Consider the following 18706-nt stretch of genomic DNA (forward strand, 5'->3'; position numbering starts at 1 on the left):
GATTACAGTTTAAATTATACTAAAAGTTGTCTCTGTGCCCATCCCCCCCGTACTTTGTTCTTCTGAGATTCTACACTGGCTTATATGTTTTGCTTCATTAGTATTAGTCAAATGGCAATAGTAATAAAAAATCAGTCTTGTAGAACTAGATCTGCATTATGCAGAGAAAGCCCTGAAAAGGTGCTCAGTGGCTTACAAAGATCATGGGCAACAGGAAGCTGGATCCCTGTGTTCCAAAAAGAGAGTCACTGGTCCTAGTTAAGAAGCTCCAACAATTGGTGATGTTAAACGATGGACTTTGTTACTCAACTGACAATAGAAGAGGCTTTCAAAGGCTTTCCCAGTGTTTTAGCTGAGAACAGTTCCAGCATCCGTCCGCTAAACTGTCATGTACAACAGTATGGGTCACAACTTTGTGACATTCCCTTCCTTCAAGCAAAAGGTATTTGTCCAGAATATATCTGTGAGAGGCCACTGTGGCTCTCTTGAACCTGAGGGAATGTAGGGAGGGAACATGGAGAGTACAAGTCCCTCCTGCACGCTGCAGCGTACAGTGGCAGGGCTGAAATCACAACTCACCACTCACTGGCCCTGCTCAAATAACTACTACAAATAACCTGCAATATAATTGTAAGAACACTTGGGTGATTTTCACTTTTAGGGAAAGGAAAAGAGTTGAAATCAACCACATTTACAGAAGAGGAGGAAATCCAAGAATAAAACAATATGTGGTGAAGTAAAAGTGAAAAAGAAAGCAAAATAATGGTGCAGCACAGTACATAGTAATTGGCTCCTCATTTCATTTAATAAATGAAAGACTGCTGCCCTCACTTGTCCTCCTACAGTGTTTAATAATCTCCCTGAAGTTTTTTTTTCTTTTCTACACCATTCATCTGCCATAATGACTCATTAAAAATTTTTATGTTATCTTAATGTATGATTTTGCAAACCTTTAATTGTCTCACAGTGAATAACTAAAGAAGAAAGTGTAAACATGGTAAAAATAAGATTTTACAAAGGAAAAAAAAGTATAGAATCACAGATTATGGATCTCATATAGGTATTATGAGCTGCTGGTCTCTGTTATCACATAGATTTTCTATATAAAAATGGGCTTGAAATCTATGTAAACAGGATCATTGTATTCAACAATGAACTCAGAATTCTGCACAAACCAGAAACTCACTTTTGAGGAGTACATTTTACCCACGTGTTAAGACAGAGTGCAGCAAAACAGGCTATTGAATGTCACTGGAGCTTCTGAGGTCTATTTTTGTAGAAATGAGTAGGCTACTTTTTAACTCCAGTCTTGAAACTGAAGAATGTCAAGAAAATATAGGAGTTCAGGAAAAAAAAAAACCCTTTCATCTAAAGTAAGAGGTTATTTGGGGTTAGCAAAGATGGACTCTGGAACACCCTTTGCACTAGCAAACAGTTTTGAATTCTTTCAATTAAATGCTGACACATCTGGATTTAGAGTCTAAACTTCCTTGTAGGAGGAGATGTTTTTATTTATATTCTATAGAGTGCATCATGAGTTCAGAATTAAATAAACAGAATAGTGGCTGCAGTACTTATTTATATTTGCTCTATCCTAACATGGCACTTCATCTCCCAGTTTGTACTTGCTCACTGGGTTATTTGATTTAAAGTGTTTTTATTATTCACTAAAGCAAAGCTCTTTGAAAATGCCCTTATGGACACATGTGATACAGTTCAAGGAAATTAATTCAAGTAGAAGAAACTTCAAACCCAGGGGGCGAGGGCACTCATGGCAGCATAACTGCTGTTGTGCCTTGCATAGTGACATTTGTGTTGAGAAACATTTCACTCAAAGTTTTTACATGGAATTTTGCCCCTCACCCCCGACATAACTTTAGACCAAGCATCAATGCAGTTACTTTTGAAGGAGAGAAACATTTCCTGTGACAGACACCTTTCAGATACCCAAATCTTTTGAATCACCTGTCCTTTAATTATGTGGTCTAAGGCTTTTCTCAAAGGAGCAGTCCTTTGTTATATAGGAGGGGACAGGCAGCAACAGGTTTAAACTGTAGCAAGAAAGATTTGGGTTTGGCAGTAGGAGAAAATTTCTAACATTATGGATATTTAAGCACTGCAATAGGTTGCTAATGGAGGTTGTGAAATCTTCATCATTTGAATGTTTTCAGCAGAGGTGAGGAAAACATCTGTCAGGAGTGACATGAACTTTGTCAGTTCCAGGTGAAGTGAGATGGATGAGATGGGTCATTGGAGTTCCTTTCCAGCTCTGTTTTTTCAATGATTGTTAAAACAGACCAGAAAACAATTTACCTGCTTACGGAATTTCATCCAGGTGCAAGTTATGGGTGCTGTTCCTACCACCTTGGCAAACAATTCCACTGATTCACCCGCACGGACTTTTCTGTCTTCTGGGAACTGAGTAATCTGAGGAGGAACAGCTGATAAAAAAATAAAATAAAATCTCTCTTTAGGTGACTATACTTTCTATTTTTCCTAAAATTCAAAACACATACATCTCTCATCTCAAGAGTTTCAGAGCAGCATTTTAAATACTGATTGGCAGTTATCTGTCACTTGCAATGAAACAATTCTGTAGACATTGTTAATTCTACTGTTGTGAAGCAATGACAATCTACCCATCAGAAGTTTGTTCATGCAAGACCAGGGTACAGAAATCCAAAGGCCAAACTGTTAAGACCAACCACCAATTCCAAATAAACAGCTTATGAAATTTTGTGTTGGGTTGTTCCAAAAAACTTTTTTCTTTTGTATTTAGTATTTTTGAAGAATGGCTCCAGCTAACTTCATATCAATTTACATACTGAGGGGGTCCACAAACCTGCTACCTGTCATCAAGAGCATTCAGAAAATTTAAGACTCAACACCTCCCTATGAAGATTCCGGCTTCAGTAGCCAGGTAGACATCATGTGGGACATCTATTAGAGACAAAGACAGAAATCAAGGTCTCTCCATCACACTCAAATTTCTTGTGAGCAATGACAGATCCTTTTGTTTATGTATTACAGTGCTTCTTTTGAATCTTGCATTCCCATTCCTATTCCTCCTGAATTTTCTGAATCAGGTATTTCTCCTCCTCCTCCTTCTCACTGCCTGAGTATCAATAGATGGCAGACCATCTCTTTTGCTAATAGTGCTGCTTCCTGACTCTCAGCTGTGATGCTGAGAGTGCCAGTCCCTGGAAGCTGCTAGGGACAGATGCCAGAAACATCACAGCCTGGACAACTCCAGGGTGAAACCTGCTCAGTTGCTTTACAAGAGCAGCACAATAAAAAATATTTGGGGGGGAGGAGGGGGCTGTGGGTGGGAAGGGGGCAGATTTGAGGACATATTAACACAAATTGTAAAAGTCATTCCCAGTCATTAGAATGACCTCACTGCCAAATGTAACATTCCTCTCCAAAGCACAAGGCTACTGGGCATATAGAAAGTGCTTTCTTTTCAATGTAATTAAAACAAGGTGTTGGGGTTTTGGTTTTGTTTTGTTTTTTTCCTAGACTTGTTCTTTGAAACATGTTTTTGTTTTGAAAATATCTGAAGAAACTAGGCTGAGGCACACATCTGGTAAAGAAAACAGCTTGAACAGTTAAAAGTCTAACAGTTTTAAGACACTGAAAGCAGGTTCCTATAAAGGAACATTCTGGGTAACTTTGAATATAGTTAGCTTTGCCTAGGAGAGTGCAAACACATGAACAAGTTACCATAATGCCAGTTATGAAGAACTGTAGAATCTATCAACTTCTCTATGGTAGCTATTCAGGTAGAGGCGACATTCCATGATACACAGAAGAATCTCTTCCACTGATGGCTAAGGTGTGTGGTTACAACACTACTGACATTTGGTAGGATTTTGCTATAGTTTATTCGATAGTAACTTTTTTGCATGCTCACAATTAAGTCATATGCAATTAAGTCATATACATGCAATGTAACCTTATGAATGAGTTTGAAAAATGGACTTTGCTTTCCAGTTTTCTCCTCATAGAACTTCATACTCACCACATGCAAACAAATTTAGTAGGCAAACAGCTATACTTAGAAATGTGGTGTCTGTTCTTTAAAACTGTATTGGTTTATTATTTATTCATACAGAATGACACATGAAACAAATTACCTGCTTTTGGAGGAGTCTTCGGAGCTGGTTTCTTCTTCACTGTTGCTTCACCTAGTTAAAAAGAAAAAAAAGAAGTTAATTCAAAGGTGAGCTTTGGAAGGTGCCAGCTTAAATGCAAAGCTTACATCCATAGTGATGGTTTGTGGGCAGTTGAAAATCTAATATGTTCTTTCAGCATATTAAACTCAAGAATTAAACATACTTTTTAAAACCACTTTGATTATCCTGAATGATCCTCAGAATATTCACAGTTGAAGCTGGAATTTTTAAATGAATCAAAGCGATCTGCTACACATCTCCAATGCCTTATCATGCTCCCTTCCTTATAGCAGTTTAACTGGGTTGAAAACACTGGACCAAGATCCATCCTCATACTGAATTTCTGCTCAGATTTCCAGCATATTCAGTGCTGAATGAGGTCAGTTAAAACTAGTGTAGTTAACATCACATACTACTTCTTACATCACTTGTGAGCTAGCAAATAATCAGCGATATACAGGCAGTAAACACTAGTATCGCCCCTCTGCCTCATCCTCTTCCCTAGGCGGGGACAACTTTCTACTATATTCATAAAAGAAAGGGTCAAAACAGAATTTCAAACCTGGGCACATAAATATACCTGGGCACATATAGACAATGTTCTACAAATTGTGAATGGTAAGTAGAAAGTAGAGAGGACAGCTAGGTAGAAAATGACTATTAAATATTTTTCACAAAACAAGAACTAGGGGCCACCCAATTAAATTACCAGGCAGCAGGCATAAAAGAAACAAAAGAAGTATTTTTAAATATAGCATGCAAAAGCTAAGTTCACAGACAAGTAACGTTTTGCAAGACAAAATCATAAACAGGTTCAAAAGGACAAATTCATACGAGTTAGGTCTAGTAGTGACCATTAAATGTAATAGTCTGGATGCCTTCAAACCACTGAATTCCAGAAGTGGAGGGGTTCATTCCTTTTGGAGCACTCTCTTTTTATCTGCTATCCTAAGCATCCTTGTTGGAGGATGGCCTCTGCTGTGAAAGGACATTTCTTATTTTCTTATGCTCAAGCAGGCAGCTTGATTGAAGTAAGCTGGCTTTTAAGATGTTATTGCCTCCAACAGAGGCAGTATCTGCTAAGTGCTTCTGAATATCTGGCAGCATATACATAGGTGCCTCGTGATAGCCATAACAGTCTCAAAAGGTTTGAATTTTTTGGTTCATTGTTTACTTAAGTTTTTCAAAGTAGCAAGACATTGAGCAGCAAAAAAAAAAATCCTCAAAAATCCACCAAACCAATAAAGAGAGTCTTTTATTTTAACCCCTTTTGCTACAGCAAACTACAAGCTGTGCATGATACCCAGGGAACACATCACCTGATGCCCCATGAATAAAGAGACATGAGTTGTGAACTCACCATGGAAGTCTAACATTATAGCTCAAGCAACAGACAAATGTGAAGATTGATTTGAAGTTTTAGAGTCACTGGAGATAGTAACTGATGTGCTATAGGTTGTCAAAAGACCAAATGCTTTAATAAATATGTAAGAGTTTAGCTGTCCACACCAGTGTTTATTCAGTTCATTCTGGGGAATATTTCACTGTGCACTGAATGTAGGATTTGTTGCCGCCTTCTTTTTGTATACTTCAATTTCATCATAATTTTCTCTCAAAGTATGCTTAGCTTTTATATACTGTGTCTTTATTGATATTGTTTGAACCAGAAACACAATACTGGACAGATAGGATATTCTTGCAGTACTTACGCTGAGTGAAAAAAAGAATAGTTGGATATCTCCCAAGGAAGCCTTTCCCCTATGACTGTCAGCTCGACAGAACTAGTTAAAGGTTTAGACTAGTACTTGTGAGGTGTTTATCCCAGTATAACTGGACCACCAGGGCAGGAGCTAGGTATTTGTCCTGCCACATCTTCCCTGTGGGCTTAACCTTGTTTAAATGGAGACTTTCAAAGAGCACTGCTGCTCATTAAAGCATTTTTGGGCCGCGAACAGACTGACAGGCACCCTGGCTCCTGTAGTAAGTGACAGCAAGTATATTTTCAGCTCCTCTTTCCTGCCCAAGCTGTACGAGCAACAAGTGGTGTTTTCAAAGCAGCTTTTCTCTTTGTCATTGTATGGACACACCCTGAGCTGAAACGCTCATTTATTTCAGGCTGTAGTCACAGTTACATGGATGAAACTACTTATATGATCAGGAAACTACTTGTATGATCAGGTGCCAGCTGGAAAGGCTGTAGAATCTGGCCCATCATCTGCTGTTAAACATCTCTATTAATGGGAGTAAACCATTAATTATTCATTAGATGCATAATCCCATGAAAACTAACTCGGTTATATGATTTAAAAACATGTAAATATTTGTGCATGTGTGTGTGCTGTATTTGACATTGGATTCTCTGCTCTTCTCTACACTGAGAATGAAATAGTTGTTGGGTATCTCCTCAGAACTATAATGGCTTTTAATACAAGCTAAAGCAATGACATGAATCTGATTACTTCCACACTGCATTAAGCCTGATATGAACAAAGAGCACCAACGATGAGGAAAAAGCACCATTTGTCAAGTGCCATCTTGGGTTGCAGATACTATTGCTATTTTTCAGAAATGTCACTGCAGAAAAATAGGAGGAAAAGCAAGTTCCTTAATCCAGCATGATTTTCACTCAGCTACCACCTTCTGGCCTACATAGCATATTTGTTGCAGTACCTTAGTTAACAAGCAAGGTACTGGTGGAGTCATCACACTCTCCAAATGTTCGTTTCACTCTGACTCTTAATACCTCAAGATTTTTATTTTCCTCCTGGCTGACAATGTCATTCTCTGCCTTTGCACAACACATGCACAGAACAGATATCTATACACGCAGATACCCCTTTCACTTTTCTCTGCCTACTATCAGCCACTCTCAGTTCATCACGGAAGGGACCCCAATAAAATAATTTGTTGATGCACAACTACAGTCAGCAACATTCAATTCACCACTGTTAAAGAACAATGTTTTTATGCAGGCTAGGATGTATAATGAAATACCAGGTATTACATTTATCCTGTAAGTGGAATAAATGCATGGTGTCCCTCCTAGCCCTGGAATGACTAAGGGCTATGCTTAAGGCAGTTTAAAAGGCTCTCACCTCAATGAGGATTTCTACAGCAGCAAAGCAAAGAACATGAACCCATCACTTCATTCAGTTAGGGTCCTGCTTTTTATATGTACATACAAATTTTTGTATAATTTTTTAGCTTTTACCCACTAGGGTATTACATTCACTTAACTGAGGATATACAGACTGTCACTGGACTTCATCAAACTATGTGGATTGTGAAGGGTTGCTGGAAGGTCTGGCTGAATATCCTGTTTTGCAGACACAAATAGCCCTGAGCAGAAATTAAAGGAAGGGGCAGTGTGGAAGGGGATAAATACAAGGATGCGTCTCTGGGTCTGTGAAGCTGACTTCTTTGGCTAATGGCGTATGCTCTGCTGTTCTTAGATCTTCCTTAAGAATACCAGCTCATCTCATGCATCTTTCTGAAATGCAATTTTTGTTTCCAAAGTGGCTGGAGACAGTTAGTGAAAAAAATCCAATAAGATTACCCAAAGTTGACAAGGTCAAATGATTGTTTTCATTAAAATATTTGACCCTCTTGGAAATGTTAGTTCGAGTCTGCCTCTGCTGCTTTTTGAAAAAAAAAAAAAAAGACAGTTTGTCTCTCTTTTGATATTTACATTGAAACAGGCTGAAGCTGAAAACCAGTCTGGAAGAAAAAGGACATAATATTCCCTCCTTAAATGAATCTGCCTTCTAGAAACAACTTAATGTAAACATTACAAGGCTGGTATTTACATAACTTTATAGGCAGGTTTGCCTCTTAGAGAGCTTGTGTCTGGGGCAGGGGATATAAACTAAAAAAGGGAAAGACCCCATACAGGCTGATAGCTGTGGGACATTTCATTGTGCTGTTCTTTGCCCCGATGTTGAATTCGTGAGAGCAGATATGTTCAGAAGCCTTCGTCTTTCTTTTTTGTTTCCCTTTTTTGGAATTTTACTAAAAATAGGCATAGTCCTCCCCTGAAATGGCTCTCTGCACAACTTGCTTTCATAAAGCATGAAGTAAAACTCTTACAGTCTGAAAAAAAATCAGTACTCAAGATAGCATTTCCAACCAGTCCATAATTCCTACTGTCTTCCTTGAGGGACGTGCCTAAAATTATGTGCATGTTTTCTATAGTGATGGATTTCAGCACCTGGTAAACAAGTACAGTAAATAGCTAACTCCGTTAACATAAGGAACAAGACATTTCACTGCTTCTGTCTGCTTGTGAAACAGCTTAATTTTAGCTTGGGATAGGAGAAGGGCTAATGACATACTCTAATACTATAGTCACACTGGAAAACATTTTCCTCTCGTGCAAAACTTTTCAAGATTTCATCTTCTGAGAGGAACTAAATTGCTTTTCCCAGAGGTTCCTTTAAGAGAAACTGAAAAAAGAAGTCATGTCTGTAACATGTCAGATATCATGGTAACAAGAATATTATACAGGAGATGGAAAACCTAGATTCAAATCTCTGCTCCTTCTTCCCCATCTCACTTCAATACTTCAGTTGTGTGGGATGTGACAGTATGAGGTCTCTCTCCCACATGCAAATGAATCACGGTGTAACCTCCTTCAGACCCTTCTGGGGATAGATATCAGGGTCTAAATCAAAGGTGACTGTTGTCTGTAAAGCTTCACTACCCACTGCTATGCTAGAAAGCATGGAGTGACTGAGACCTAGATATACAGAAAAAATAAAACACTTGGCCTTGTGGTCAAGGCAATGAATGATTCAGTTCTGTCCTTGCTTCTGTCACAGATTTCCTTTATGGTACAAAAACTTATTACTGGTATTACTTAGCATAGACAAGTTGAAACAGGAGAAGGATGATGGCTACAATTGTAGAAAAAGATACCACATCATTACTTATCAATTTATCCATACATTCATGAACCTATGCTAATTGCTACAGAGCAAAATGACAGTGACAATCCACTAACACCAGTGGCCTGAAAACTTCATCAAGGTTTGAAAGCTTAAACAGCTCTGCTTCATTGCTTCTCAAAGAGCAAACTCATACTGTTTCCAAATAACTGTTTATTATCTAAATACAATAAAATAGAAAGCAACTCTGGCTTAAATTTGATGACAAGCAGAAATTAGAAAACTAAATGCCATACAAGTCAGTTGAGTGTGTGTTTTAATAGTTTTTAATAGCTTTTTTTTTCATTAAAAACAACTGTCATATTGTTGCAACATCTCATATTTAGTTTCTAAATCACACAGAGATTGTCCTCTAATTGAAAAAAATCCAGCCTCCTCCTTCTCAAAATAAAAATAAAAATCCAGGAAATACTCTTGCATTCCAGTCAAGAGAGAGCTAGCATACACTAGCACGCTCAGAGCTTCAATAATGCAACATAGCACACTGAAAATAACTCAGTATTTTAAAACGGCTCAGCTGGAGGAAGAAACAATTCCATAGCAGTTTAGTAGCATGGTGCTTGAGCAATTTCTGCAATTAAAGAAAATCCAAGCAGTGCAGAAGACATCCAGTATCAAATAGAGCTTACAAAACCCCCAGGTCATGTGAATTCCACTAAAAGCTCTGGTGGGAGCAAGCCAGCAATGTTAGTTTCTTAAATATAGAATTAATTTTCATATTTCTCATGTCCTGTGAGAACATCTACAATTAGATGCTAAAATGCAGTGCCCAAGTATGTAGGAACAGGAATCTAACCTACGTTACTAGACTGCTACCCTGTCTATTAAGTAGGAAAATACTGTCAGATTATTTGGACATTCAGGAGCTCCCAACAATTTCAGTTGGAAAAGCTAGGTGCTTTTGCACATTAATTAAGCCAATGGATTTAGGTCCCTGTTTTATAGAGAAGAAACTTTGGTCAATGCTTCTATTACATGCCTCAGATCTCTAATTTCTAGTCAATGACTTAACTGGGAATTAATGATGCGTGGCACCTCTTCAGTTCAAGGCCACATTGCAAAAACTGTACTCGTTTTTCTCCGCATGAGACAGTCAATAAACATTTCTGTCTTCTTCTGTCAACATACAGCTATGTAGGATGGACTGTATGAAAAACACATGGAAAATGCTGTTCTGTGCCAACATTAACTCAGAAAATGTCAGTATGGTTGAGCTGTAAAGTAACTTGGCAGAGATTCAAAATGCATACCCGGCATTAGCTAAACAGTGCTGAACTGGGCATTAGGGACAAGTGATTTACAGAACGAATTAGTGTTTCGCCATTGCTCTCTTTATACATACAGTAACTGAATTTTCAGCTCTGGAAGCAACCAACCTTCAGAACCACCAAGTTAAATCTCACATTGCCTTCTTTCTTCAGCCTAACTTGGTTGTTACGCCTTGTGCCACAGTTATTCACCCTTGGACCCCAGTCCTGAGGAATGAAGTCAGCACCTTTCATTATTTAGAGTTTCAGAGCAATCATATCTAGGTCTTAAAAACAGGTCATGACAATTTTATTTACCTATACGAAAAGAGGAAGTTTCAGCTTCTCTTAGAAAAAGATGGGATTTTTTTTTTTTCTTTAAAAAAGTTTGGTCAGAAGCTTCCCTGGCAATGTAACTCATATTGTTCCAACACACTAAGTAGATGCCTTGCACTCACTGTGCAGAAAATGGCTTGGTTCTTCTTGCAACAGGCAGCATGGACCTTCTGGGAAATGAACAGGACTGAGAGAACTGGTTTGAACAGCCTCATTGACCCTTAAAAGCATCTCAGACTATCCCAGGGACCAAAGAGGACAGCAACAGCACAGTCACCAGATCCCAGCTGCTACACAGTGCTCTTATTTCTGCAATTAAAAACATCTCTGACCTGATTAGTTACTTCCTTAGTAGCTGAGTTCTTCCCTTAGAAAGTGGCAAGGTTTATGCTGAGGACAAAGCAATCTGACATGTTTTCATATTATATTGATAGAATGGAAATCAACAAAAAACTTGAAGTGTTTACTGATTTAGTTATATATCATCTAAACCGGACACATCAAGTTTAATTTTTTAATGACATTTTCTTAAAATGGTGCTTGCGGACTTGCATTCTCAGACAAGATTGTTTATTGAAGAGCAAATAACAGAACTGCGTGCTAATCACTTGGCCACTGACTCGTAATTTTTCCACGGTAATTAAAATACTTAGAATCTCCCCCAGTATGAAAAAGCATATATAACATGATAAGGAGTCCTGTCTGACATATTTACTTTTATGACACACTGTTCCAGAGATGCCACTGCTTGGACTTGCATTCAAGTACCAATAATGTTGAGAAATCTGATCTGGGAAGATAACAGTGCAGCCTTTCAGAGGGTTTCATCTGGACAGTGTCAGTGGCGACATTTTATTAACAACTGTCAGCAAGAGAATGCATCGTTACTTAACCAAAAATGTTTGACATGAAATCAAACAGATTTTATATAGTAGCAGATATAAAAGATTTATATTGGCAAGATACCAAATACTGCTAAATAATGTATTTTGGGCTCCTTTACTTGAAGGTGTGTAGAGGAAGTTCTTTTCTTTGATGTAACTTTATTTTTAACTGAGCAGAGGAACTTAAATTTGTGCAATCAAACTCTGTGCTGGCTCAGCCCTTCAATGTATGTGGTTTGGATATGAGAACAGCAGGTTTAACAAGTGCATTACTCAGATGAGGGGATCCAGGATATCCTGTTAGGTTTTCATACCACTGATTATGACAGGTGATAGTTGCCATTTCTTAATATTTACTGGAAGTAGTGCTGTGAATTAGCCCTACAAAAAACAGCGGGCATTTCTTTCCAAACACCTTAATCCAATGCTTAGATTTAGGAGGGTTATCTTCTAAAGCATTAAAGCCAATTCTTTTCTCAGTAGCAATGACTGGGATAGAGTTTCTTCCTACTATAGTCAAGTTATGTTGCATGGCTCAGCCCTGGTGTAGTTTAAGAGATAGCATCTAAGTGTTGTAATATGCCTTTTCCCCCAGCAAATCTTGAAAAAACCACCAAAACAAACAAAACCCAACCAACTTTGTAAAACAATCCTTTTGGAAACTCATGTTTTATGTAAATTTTTGGGATGTCAGTTTAAAAAACTCTATAGTATGGATATCACATGGAAACTAATCATGAGACTGAGGATCAAGAAAGTTCTATTCTAGACCTGCAAATGAATGTGCCTGATCTTGGGCTAATTACTCCAGCTATGATTTCCTGCTGGTTTGGTCCTCAGTTTAAGACACATTAAGGAGGACAAAATATTAGGAAGTGTGGAGTAGTAATAGATTTTTTGAAAAAAGAGAATAATGATTTATAAACCTTCAAATCATTATTTACTCTTAAAAACCTAAGCAGCACTTTGATTTTTCAACAGCCTGTGGGGCCAAAACCATTTGTTTAATAAGCACTGAAGATTTGGTGGCCTTGGTAATTGAAATAAGGAATTCCCTTTAAGCCTAATTTGAAGTAACTTCTAATTTCAATGGGAACTGGCTGCCCAAATCCCTTTACAGCTGATACTTTCAAAGCTCCCTAGAGAAATGTTCAAGTGGTGAGAATTTTTAGCTTAGTACTTCTGCTGCAGGGTTATGTCAAACTAGAAGACCCTTATATTATCCACTGATTGTTCTGGCATAGCATGCAGTATGCAGTACGATAAATAATGAAAGGTTCCAATTTTCCACTGCCTCTTCTAGTCTTTTATATCTGTGCAGAAGAAACATAACACTTTATTATTCTAACTCAGTAGCATTTCACGTCCACCTAGCAAAGACACAAGTGACGAAGTCTAAGCCAGTACAGTCAGTGAAGAATGAACCTATTTCAACCTTAAAAAAAGCAGTGTTCTCCCTCCATTCTTCCTCAGGATTGATTTCACTCAGATTCAAAGCTGGATCTGTTTGTTATTCTCAGACACATTATTATTTATTCTATTTGTCATTACAGAGTTGCATTCTGCAGAGTCAATTATTACTAAATTCTGGTGACAGAATATTAATTGTGAGCAAAAAAAAAAAATCATAATTTTCCTAATTTTCTAGCATGAGAGCAATCTTTCTGCAAGTAAACACTGCAAGGATCCATTCAAAGATACTGTTAAACCTTGAATGCTACAAAGCTGCCTTTGTAGATGTTTTTCTGAGAATAACTGCTTATTCTAAACAAGAGTCTAGTATATATTGCATTTCAAAAGAAGTGATGCCCAAACTTTTACTTACTATTGGATTTCTGTAGCTTACAAACCCCAGCTTCCAGTAATAAAATAACGTTGTCAGAATGAGCAGTCAAATGACCTGGGTCAGACACTATTCTCACAGAGACAAATTCTACAGATTAACCTACTGACAACATTCATTCTTTTTCACAAAAAGGAATTTATTGATCTTTGCTTTCAGGAACTAAAAGTTAATTGCTTTCCTGAAGGTTTCTACTAGGGCAAAAACAAGGATCACTTATAATTTATCTGAAGGGAGCAAAGGTTGACAGAGCTGCTAACCATGAAATTTGACTTGCAGTTTCTTACAGAAAATGGTAAATATGGATTTTTTTTTTTCCCCCGAGAAGTATTTGTAAAAATGACAGAGAGTATATAGCTTATGTACCCCAGTACAGTATATACTGTTGTGACTGAATTCACTATTCAAAATTCAGAATTTATTCAGTAGGATTATTAGGAATTTTTGTTCTCTATTTCCTCAGTATTATTCCTTACAATCTACTTGCCATTAGGACTGTTGGTGAGTTGATGTGGCAACAAAGACTAGAAGAGATCAGAGTAAAAATTTATCTCCTTATTAGACTGAGACATCTTATTAACCTTTAGTGATTAGTGATTCTTTATTAGCCTTCTTTTGAAGAGAAAAACAATAAGATGCACAAATATCTGACTTAAGCCTGTTCTCTTTCAGGTAAGGAACTTTAAAATCTCTACATCTGAAAGGAATTTCAGTTTATATTGAAACTGTGAAGTCTACTGGATCAGTTCTGTATATTTTGCCCCTGACAAACGTACAAATATAACAGTAATTTCAGGCAGACAAATACCCACAGTCCTCAGACACTGAGGCTGGGATGTTAAAAACCACCTGTTGAATCTCTGCAGCCAAACCCTTTTAAAATTAAATATGTATTTTTCCAAAGTTTTCCAAAAGCTATTCCACAGCCCAGCTTCCTAACATTCTCTCTGGTTACCTTGCTGTTTTCAGTGCAACAGGAAAGATGTTTTACAGGTATTTTGAAAAAAGAGCTTATGAGAAGTTCAAGAACTTTGAACACTGGTACAATATGCCATGGAGCAACCTTAAGAAAACTATTCACCATTACTTCAACCTTCTTTTCCCAATAATTTCTGAAGCCAGAATTGCTTGTTTCTGTTTTGCCACCTATATCTAATTTCCACTAAAATCAACAGTAAGACAAGCTGTGATTTCAGCAGGATGTGGACCAGGTCATATATCCACATATTTAGACTCAGTTCACAACTCACAGTTTCTCCTGGTAAAACTGCAATTGATAACACTGCTGGGAAGATCAGAGGAAATGTATGTGTTTGTGTGCATAGCAAACACTATTCAAAACACGATCCTGTACAGCTTTAAGTGACTTAAAAACTTTCTTTTCTATTGATGTTCAAGAACAAAATGATTGTTCTTAATTGCTATTACTTACAGCATTTGAAGCTCAGGTGCAGAGGTGGAGCATGTCGGTGTGACCCTTCCTACACCCCCAAAGTTGCTGGCTGGAGGGAAAGCTATAATGTTCAGCCAGCAACTCAGAAATAGCTGTAGCACAGGGCATAGCTCTATGTAAGTCAACAATTCCATAAGCCAAATTATTACCTGTGATCATCAATCAGTACAAAACTGCACTGAGTCCTGCTGAAAGCAGCTGAAAATGTTCCATGCTGGAAAATCAGATTATAGTTTCTTTCTTGCTTTCTTTTTTTTTTTTTTTTTTTTAAGACAGAGAGTGCTGGATAAAATATTTCATGTTTCCATCAGAACTGTGCTTTTACATCTTTTTTAGGAACTCACACGGTGGACATCTTAGATAGACAACTTTCAAAGCCCAGTGTTTGATTTAAGAAATATTTGTATCCCATGAACATTTAATTTCAAAAGTAGAAGTGGTACTAGGAATTTCTAAACTGATATTATTGTTCTGCCTTTACCATTTAAAGTTCCCTCTTAATCAAATGCATTTATGCAGAGTAGCAGACATTGGAATTTATAGGTGATTTGTTATTTCAGGAAGCACTAAAAGCAAGTAAAGCATTTAAACTTAAAACAAGGAATGTAAAATTCACCAAACCACTCCCCATGGTCGTGGAAAAAGGACAGATTATGCTACAGGACATTTCAGTCAAGATGCCTTGCGTACCAATGGTAAGACAGTATATTGTCTACACAGGACACAACACGACTTAAAGCAAACTACTCGAGAATTTCTGTGCTCTTTGGAGGCAGCCAAAAATAAATCTGTGTCATAAGTTTATTGCACCATTATGGAAAACTGAAAATAGAGAGGGCTAGGTCTCAAGTCACAGTTTCAGCACTTACTGCTAATCCCACAAGGCAAAAATTCATTTCACATGACTTACTTATGTGCAAGGGTTAAAGAAACAGCACAAGCTTCTGAAACTATGCCTGCAAACAGAAGGGAATGACCACAGAATCCCAGAACACTCATTTGTTTCCACTGAAAAGGAAGTGATCAAAATCACTGTCACTTACTCTCTGTTGGCAGCACAGGGGGAAGTGTGGTCTTAGGCTTCTTGGTCTTCTTCTCAGTAGGCTTTGAGGTCTTTGTGGCTGAGGCATCTGCAATCAAAACAAATAATAAAATACAAATCCTATGTAAAAATCAATAATGAAAAAGCTGCCTATTAACATCAGTTTGTTTTCGATCTTTCTGCAAAGTTAGAGGAAATAGCTGTCCTTTTGGTTTTTAAGACCAATTTTCTGCACAGACTTGCTGGAGAATGTCACATTCTAAAAGGAAGAGGGAGCAGAGGAGAAGACCTCTACAAAAGCAACTACACAAGAGGCACCTTTTAAGCCGATAGGTCTATTTTAACTGAATAGAACTAAGTATAATGTGCACAAAGCTGCTTTAGGCAGTGCATGGAAGAAGGAAACAAAGGCATATGTGAAGCACCATTTCATCCAAAAGAATCTCTTGCCATGTCATTCTTCTATTCATTGTCTATCTGATCTATATAGATGAACACATTTTGTAAAGTAGCATTTTCTCTGTATGTTTAAATCTTTCCAAGAAGATATTATTACACATTGGTTCATTCCTAAATAAAAATGTCACAGGACTCGAGTTTGATGGATTTCATTATTCTCAAGATTGCACAGCTCATATCCAGTAACTACTCAGCACTGCAGGCTCCACCGAGAGCTAGGAGTCAATTCAAGCTGTCTTCTATGTATATTCCATATGACATAGACACATACAACTAGATGGTGCAACCTTTTTTCTGCAAGGTTATCCCAGGTTGAGCATGTCATATAATGCAAATCCTAACAAGCTCCACTTGTTAGATTGTTTGATCCTGACATTTATTTTTGGAAGAAAGATCCCAAATCTGGATTATGATCTCAGAAATAGCTGTATCAATTTATAGCTTTCAAATATTCAGCTTTCAGAGGATTTGTGCATGAGATAGCTGTTTGAAATTTAGTTCCCAGAGAAAAGATAACAGAAATGTTACAGAACCGCCTATTTCAGTCACCTACGTCTACATGCCAGAGCGTGAAAGTTCATCTCTCTGTTTCCTAAAAAGTTAACAGGGGAAGACAGGAAACAATTCAGAGCAGAAGGCTGTGCTAGATCTGAGTTCAGACACTCAGATTCTACAGATTTGTCTCTGAGCTAATTTGACAACTGAAATCAAACATTCCTCCAACCTGATTTGAGTCCATGAGGCCAAAAGGAGTATAATGATATTTATGGTTACTTGTTGAGCCTAAAAATCAGCATCTGGGATGCTGACAGCAAACTGAGTAGAAGGGAGCAATTTTAATTGTTGTTTTAGATCACAATTCTAATTTAAAAATAACAGTCATCCCCTCTGCCAGTCACAGACATGGGATATCAAATGGCGTCTCTCCTAAATAGCTGTAGTTTGCTGTGGTGCCATTCCTCAAAAACCTTTTCTCAGCCGTGCAAAGCAGCATGCCAGTAGGGAATGGAAGAGACAGATGAGGCAGCCAGTATCAAGGTAAGGAATCTGGTCATTCTGGTGTCCAACATTATATGAGCAGTGAGCTCCTGATGCCATGGATGCCACTGCCAGAGTGAGCCAGACAGCTCAGGTAATGCCATTCATGTCATCATGCAATGAATATGTCATGAGCTGACAGCCTACCATGATCAAGATTTTGCAAGCCAAAGCCTACCTCGAGCCTCCTAGAATATGCATTGCCCAGCACGAAATTGGAAGTGGGAAATATGCTAAAGGAGGCTTCAGGAAGAAAAGCAACTACTTAAAGGAGATCAGAAGACAAAGTTCAAGGAAAAAACACATAGATGACTGAGAAGTTTAAAAGATGCTAGGGCAGCTCTGGAGAACTACTGTATGCTAAGCACTTGATGATGTGATCCTTTAACACTCTGTATCTGTGGTAGTTAAGGCGTTACAGGCTACTAGATTTTGCTTAAAGCCTCTTCTTGATAGCCTTCTTTGAACTTCAGTGCTGGTAAAATTTATTACTTTAAATTACAGAAATATAGTAACAGTATAAACAGTAGCTTATCAAATATCTAAGCCAGAATACATTGTGACCGTAGTATCACAGAAAGTGCCATTACAGGAGCCAATATAATTAATAGTCATTATATGTATAATTAATTCCTTTTCCAGCTACATGAAGACTGACCCTTACTGATGGAGTTACAGGACTATATTCTTAGCTTGTGTCATGCTACATTAGGAAAACAAATAATAATTTTCTTTTCTAGACCTCCAGCCCCAAATACCACATCTGTAACACAGTTGTGAAGGCTTAGTACCCAAGATCTATGTTATTGGGCTTGTTGTTTAGTTTTGTGTTCTTTTTAGTCGCAATGGAGAGTATCAGATCATTCACCAGAAGGTGAGCTGATAAGAAATACATTTGGTTACTTAAAGTCCCTTAAGTAACTTAAAGTCCATGGCAGTTTTAAAAGTTTGTGCTCTCAACCTCATGACAAAATACTTGCCCAAGGCCAAGACTACTTGGCAAGAGTGCAGTGTCATCAGCATGACTGAGGCTGAAAGCGTGTATCTCAATCAGCAAATTATCCATGTTCTAAGACTATGGCATACAAGGGTGGTTGAGCTGCTAATTTGTTTATTTTTGCTCACTTCCACTAGAAAAAACACATGACCAAATGTCACTGAATGCAAAGAATTGAAAAGTTCTACACTGAGAAATGTGCCATACATAGTACTGAGGCAGACTGGTACCCAGACTCACACACCAAATTCTCGCATGCTCTTAAAGAATGTATACAGCTCAGAAGCAA

General features: G+C 37.8%; 1 protein-coding gene across 5 annotated transcripts in view; it reads right to left on the minus strand.

The window, feature by feature from the left end:
• MYLK (myosin light chain kinase) overlaps nucleotides 1–18706 on the minus strand; it is a 211969-nt gene that overhangs the window by 46264 nt on the left and 146999 nt on the right. For all 5 annotated transcript variants that reach the window (XM_075757074.1, XM_075757075.1, XM_010312779.2 and 2 more), the window contains 3 exons: nucleotides 15925–16011; nucleotides 4137–4187; nucleotides 2314–2441 (listed from right to left, as the gene is read on the minus strand). In XM_075757074.1, coding sequence (XP_075613189.1) covers nucleotides 2314–2441; nucleotides 4137–4187; nucleotides 15925–16011 — 266 coding nt within the window. The remainder of the gene's footprint in view (nucleotides 1–2313; nucleotides 2442–4136; nucleotides 4188–15924; nucleotides 16012–18706) is intronic.

Source organism: Balearica regulorum, chromosome 6 (assembly GCF_011004875.1).
Source record: "Balearica regulorum gibbericeps isolate bBalReg1 chromosome 6, bBalReg1.pri, whole genome shotgun sequence".
NCBI classification, from domain to species: domain Eukaryota; kingdom Metazoa; phylum Chordata; class Aves; order Gruiformes; family Gruidae; genus Balearica; species Balearica regulorum.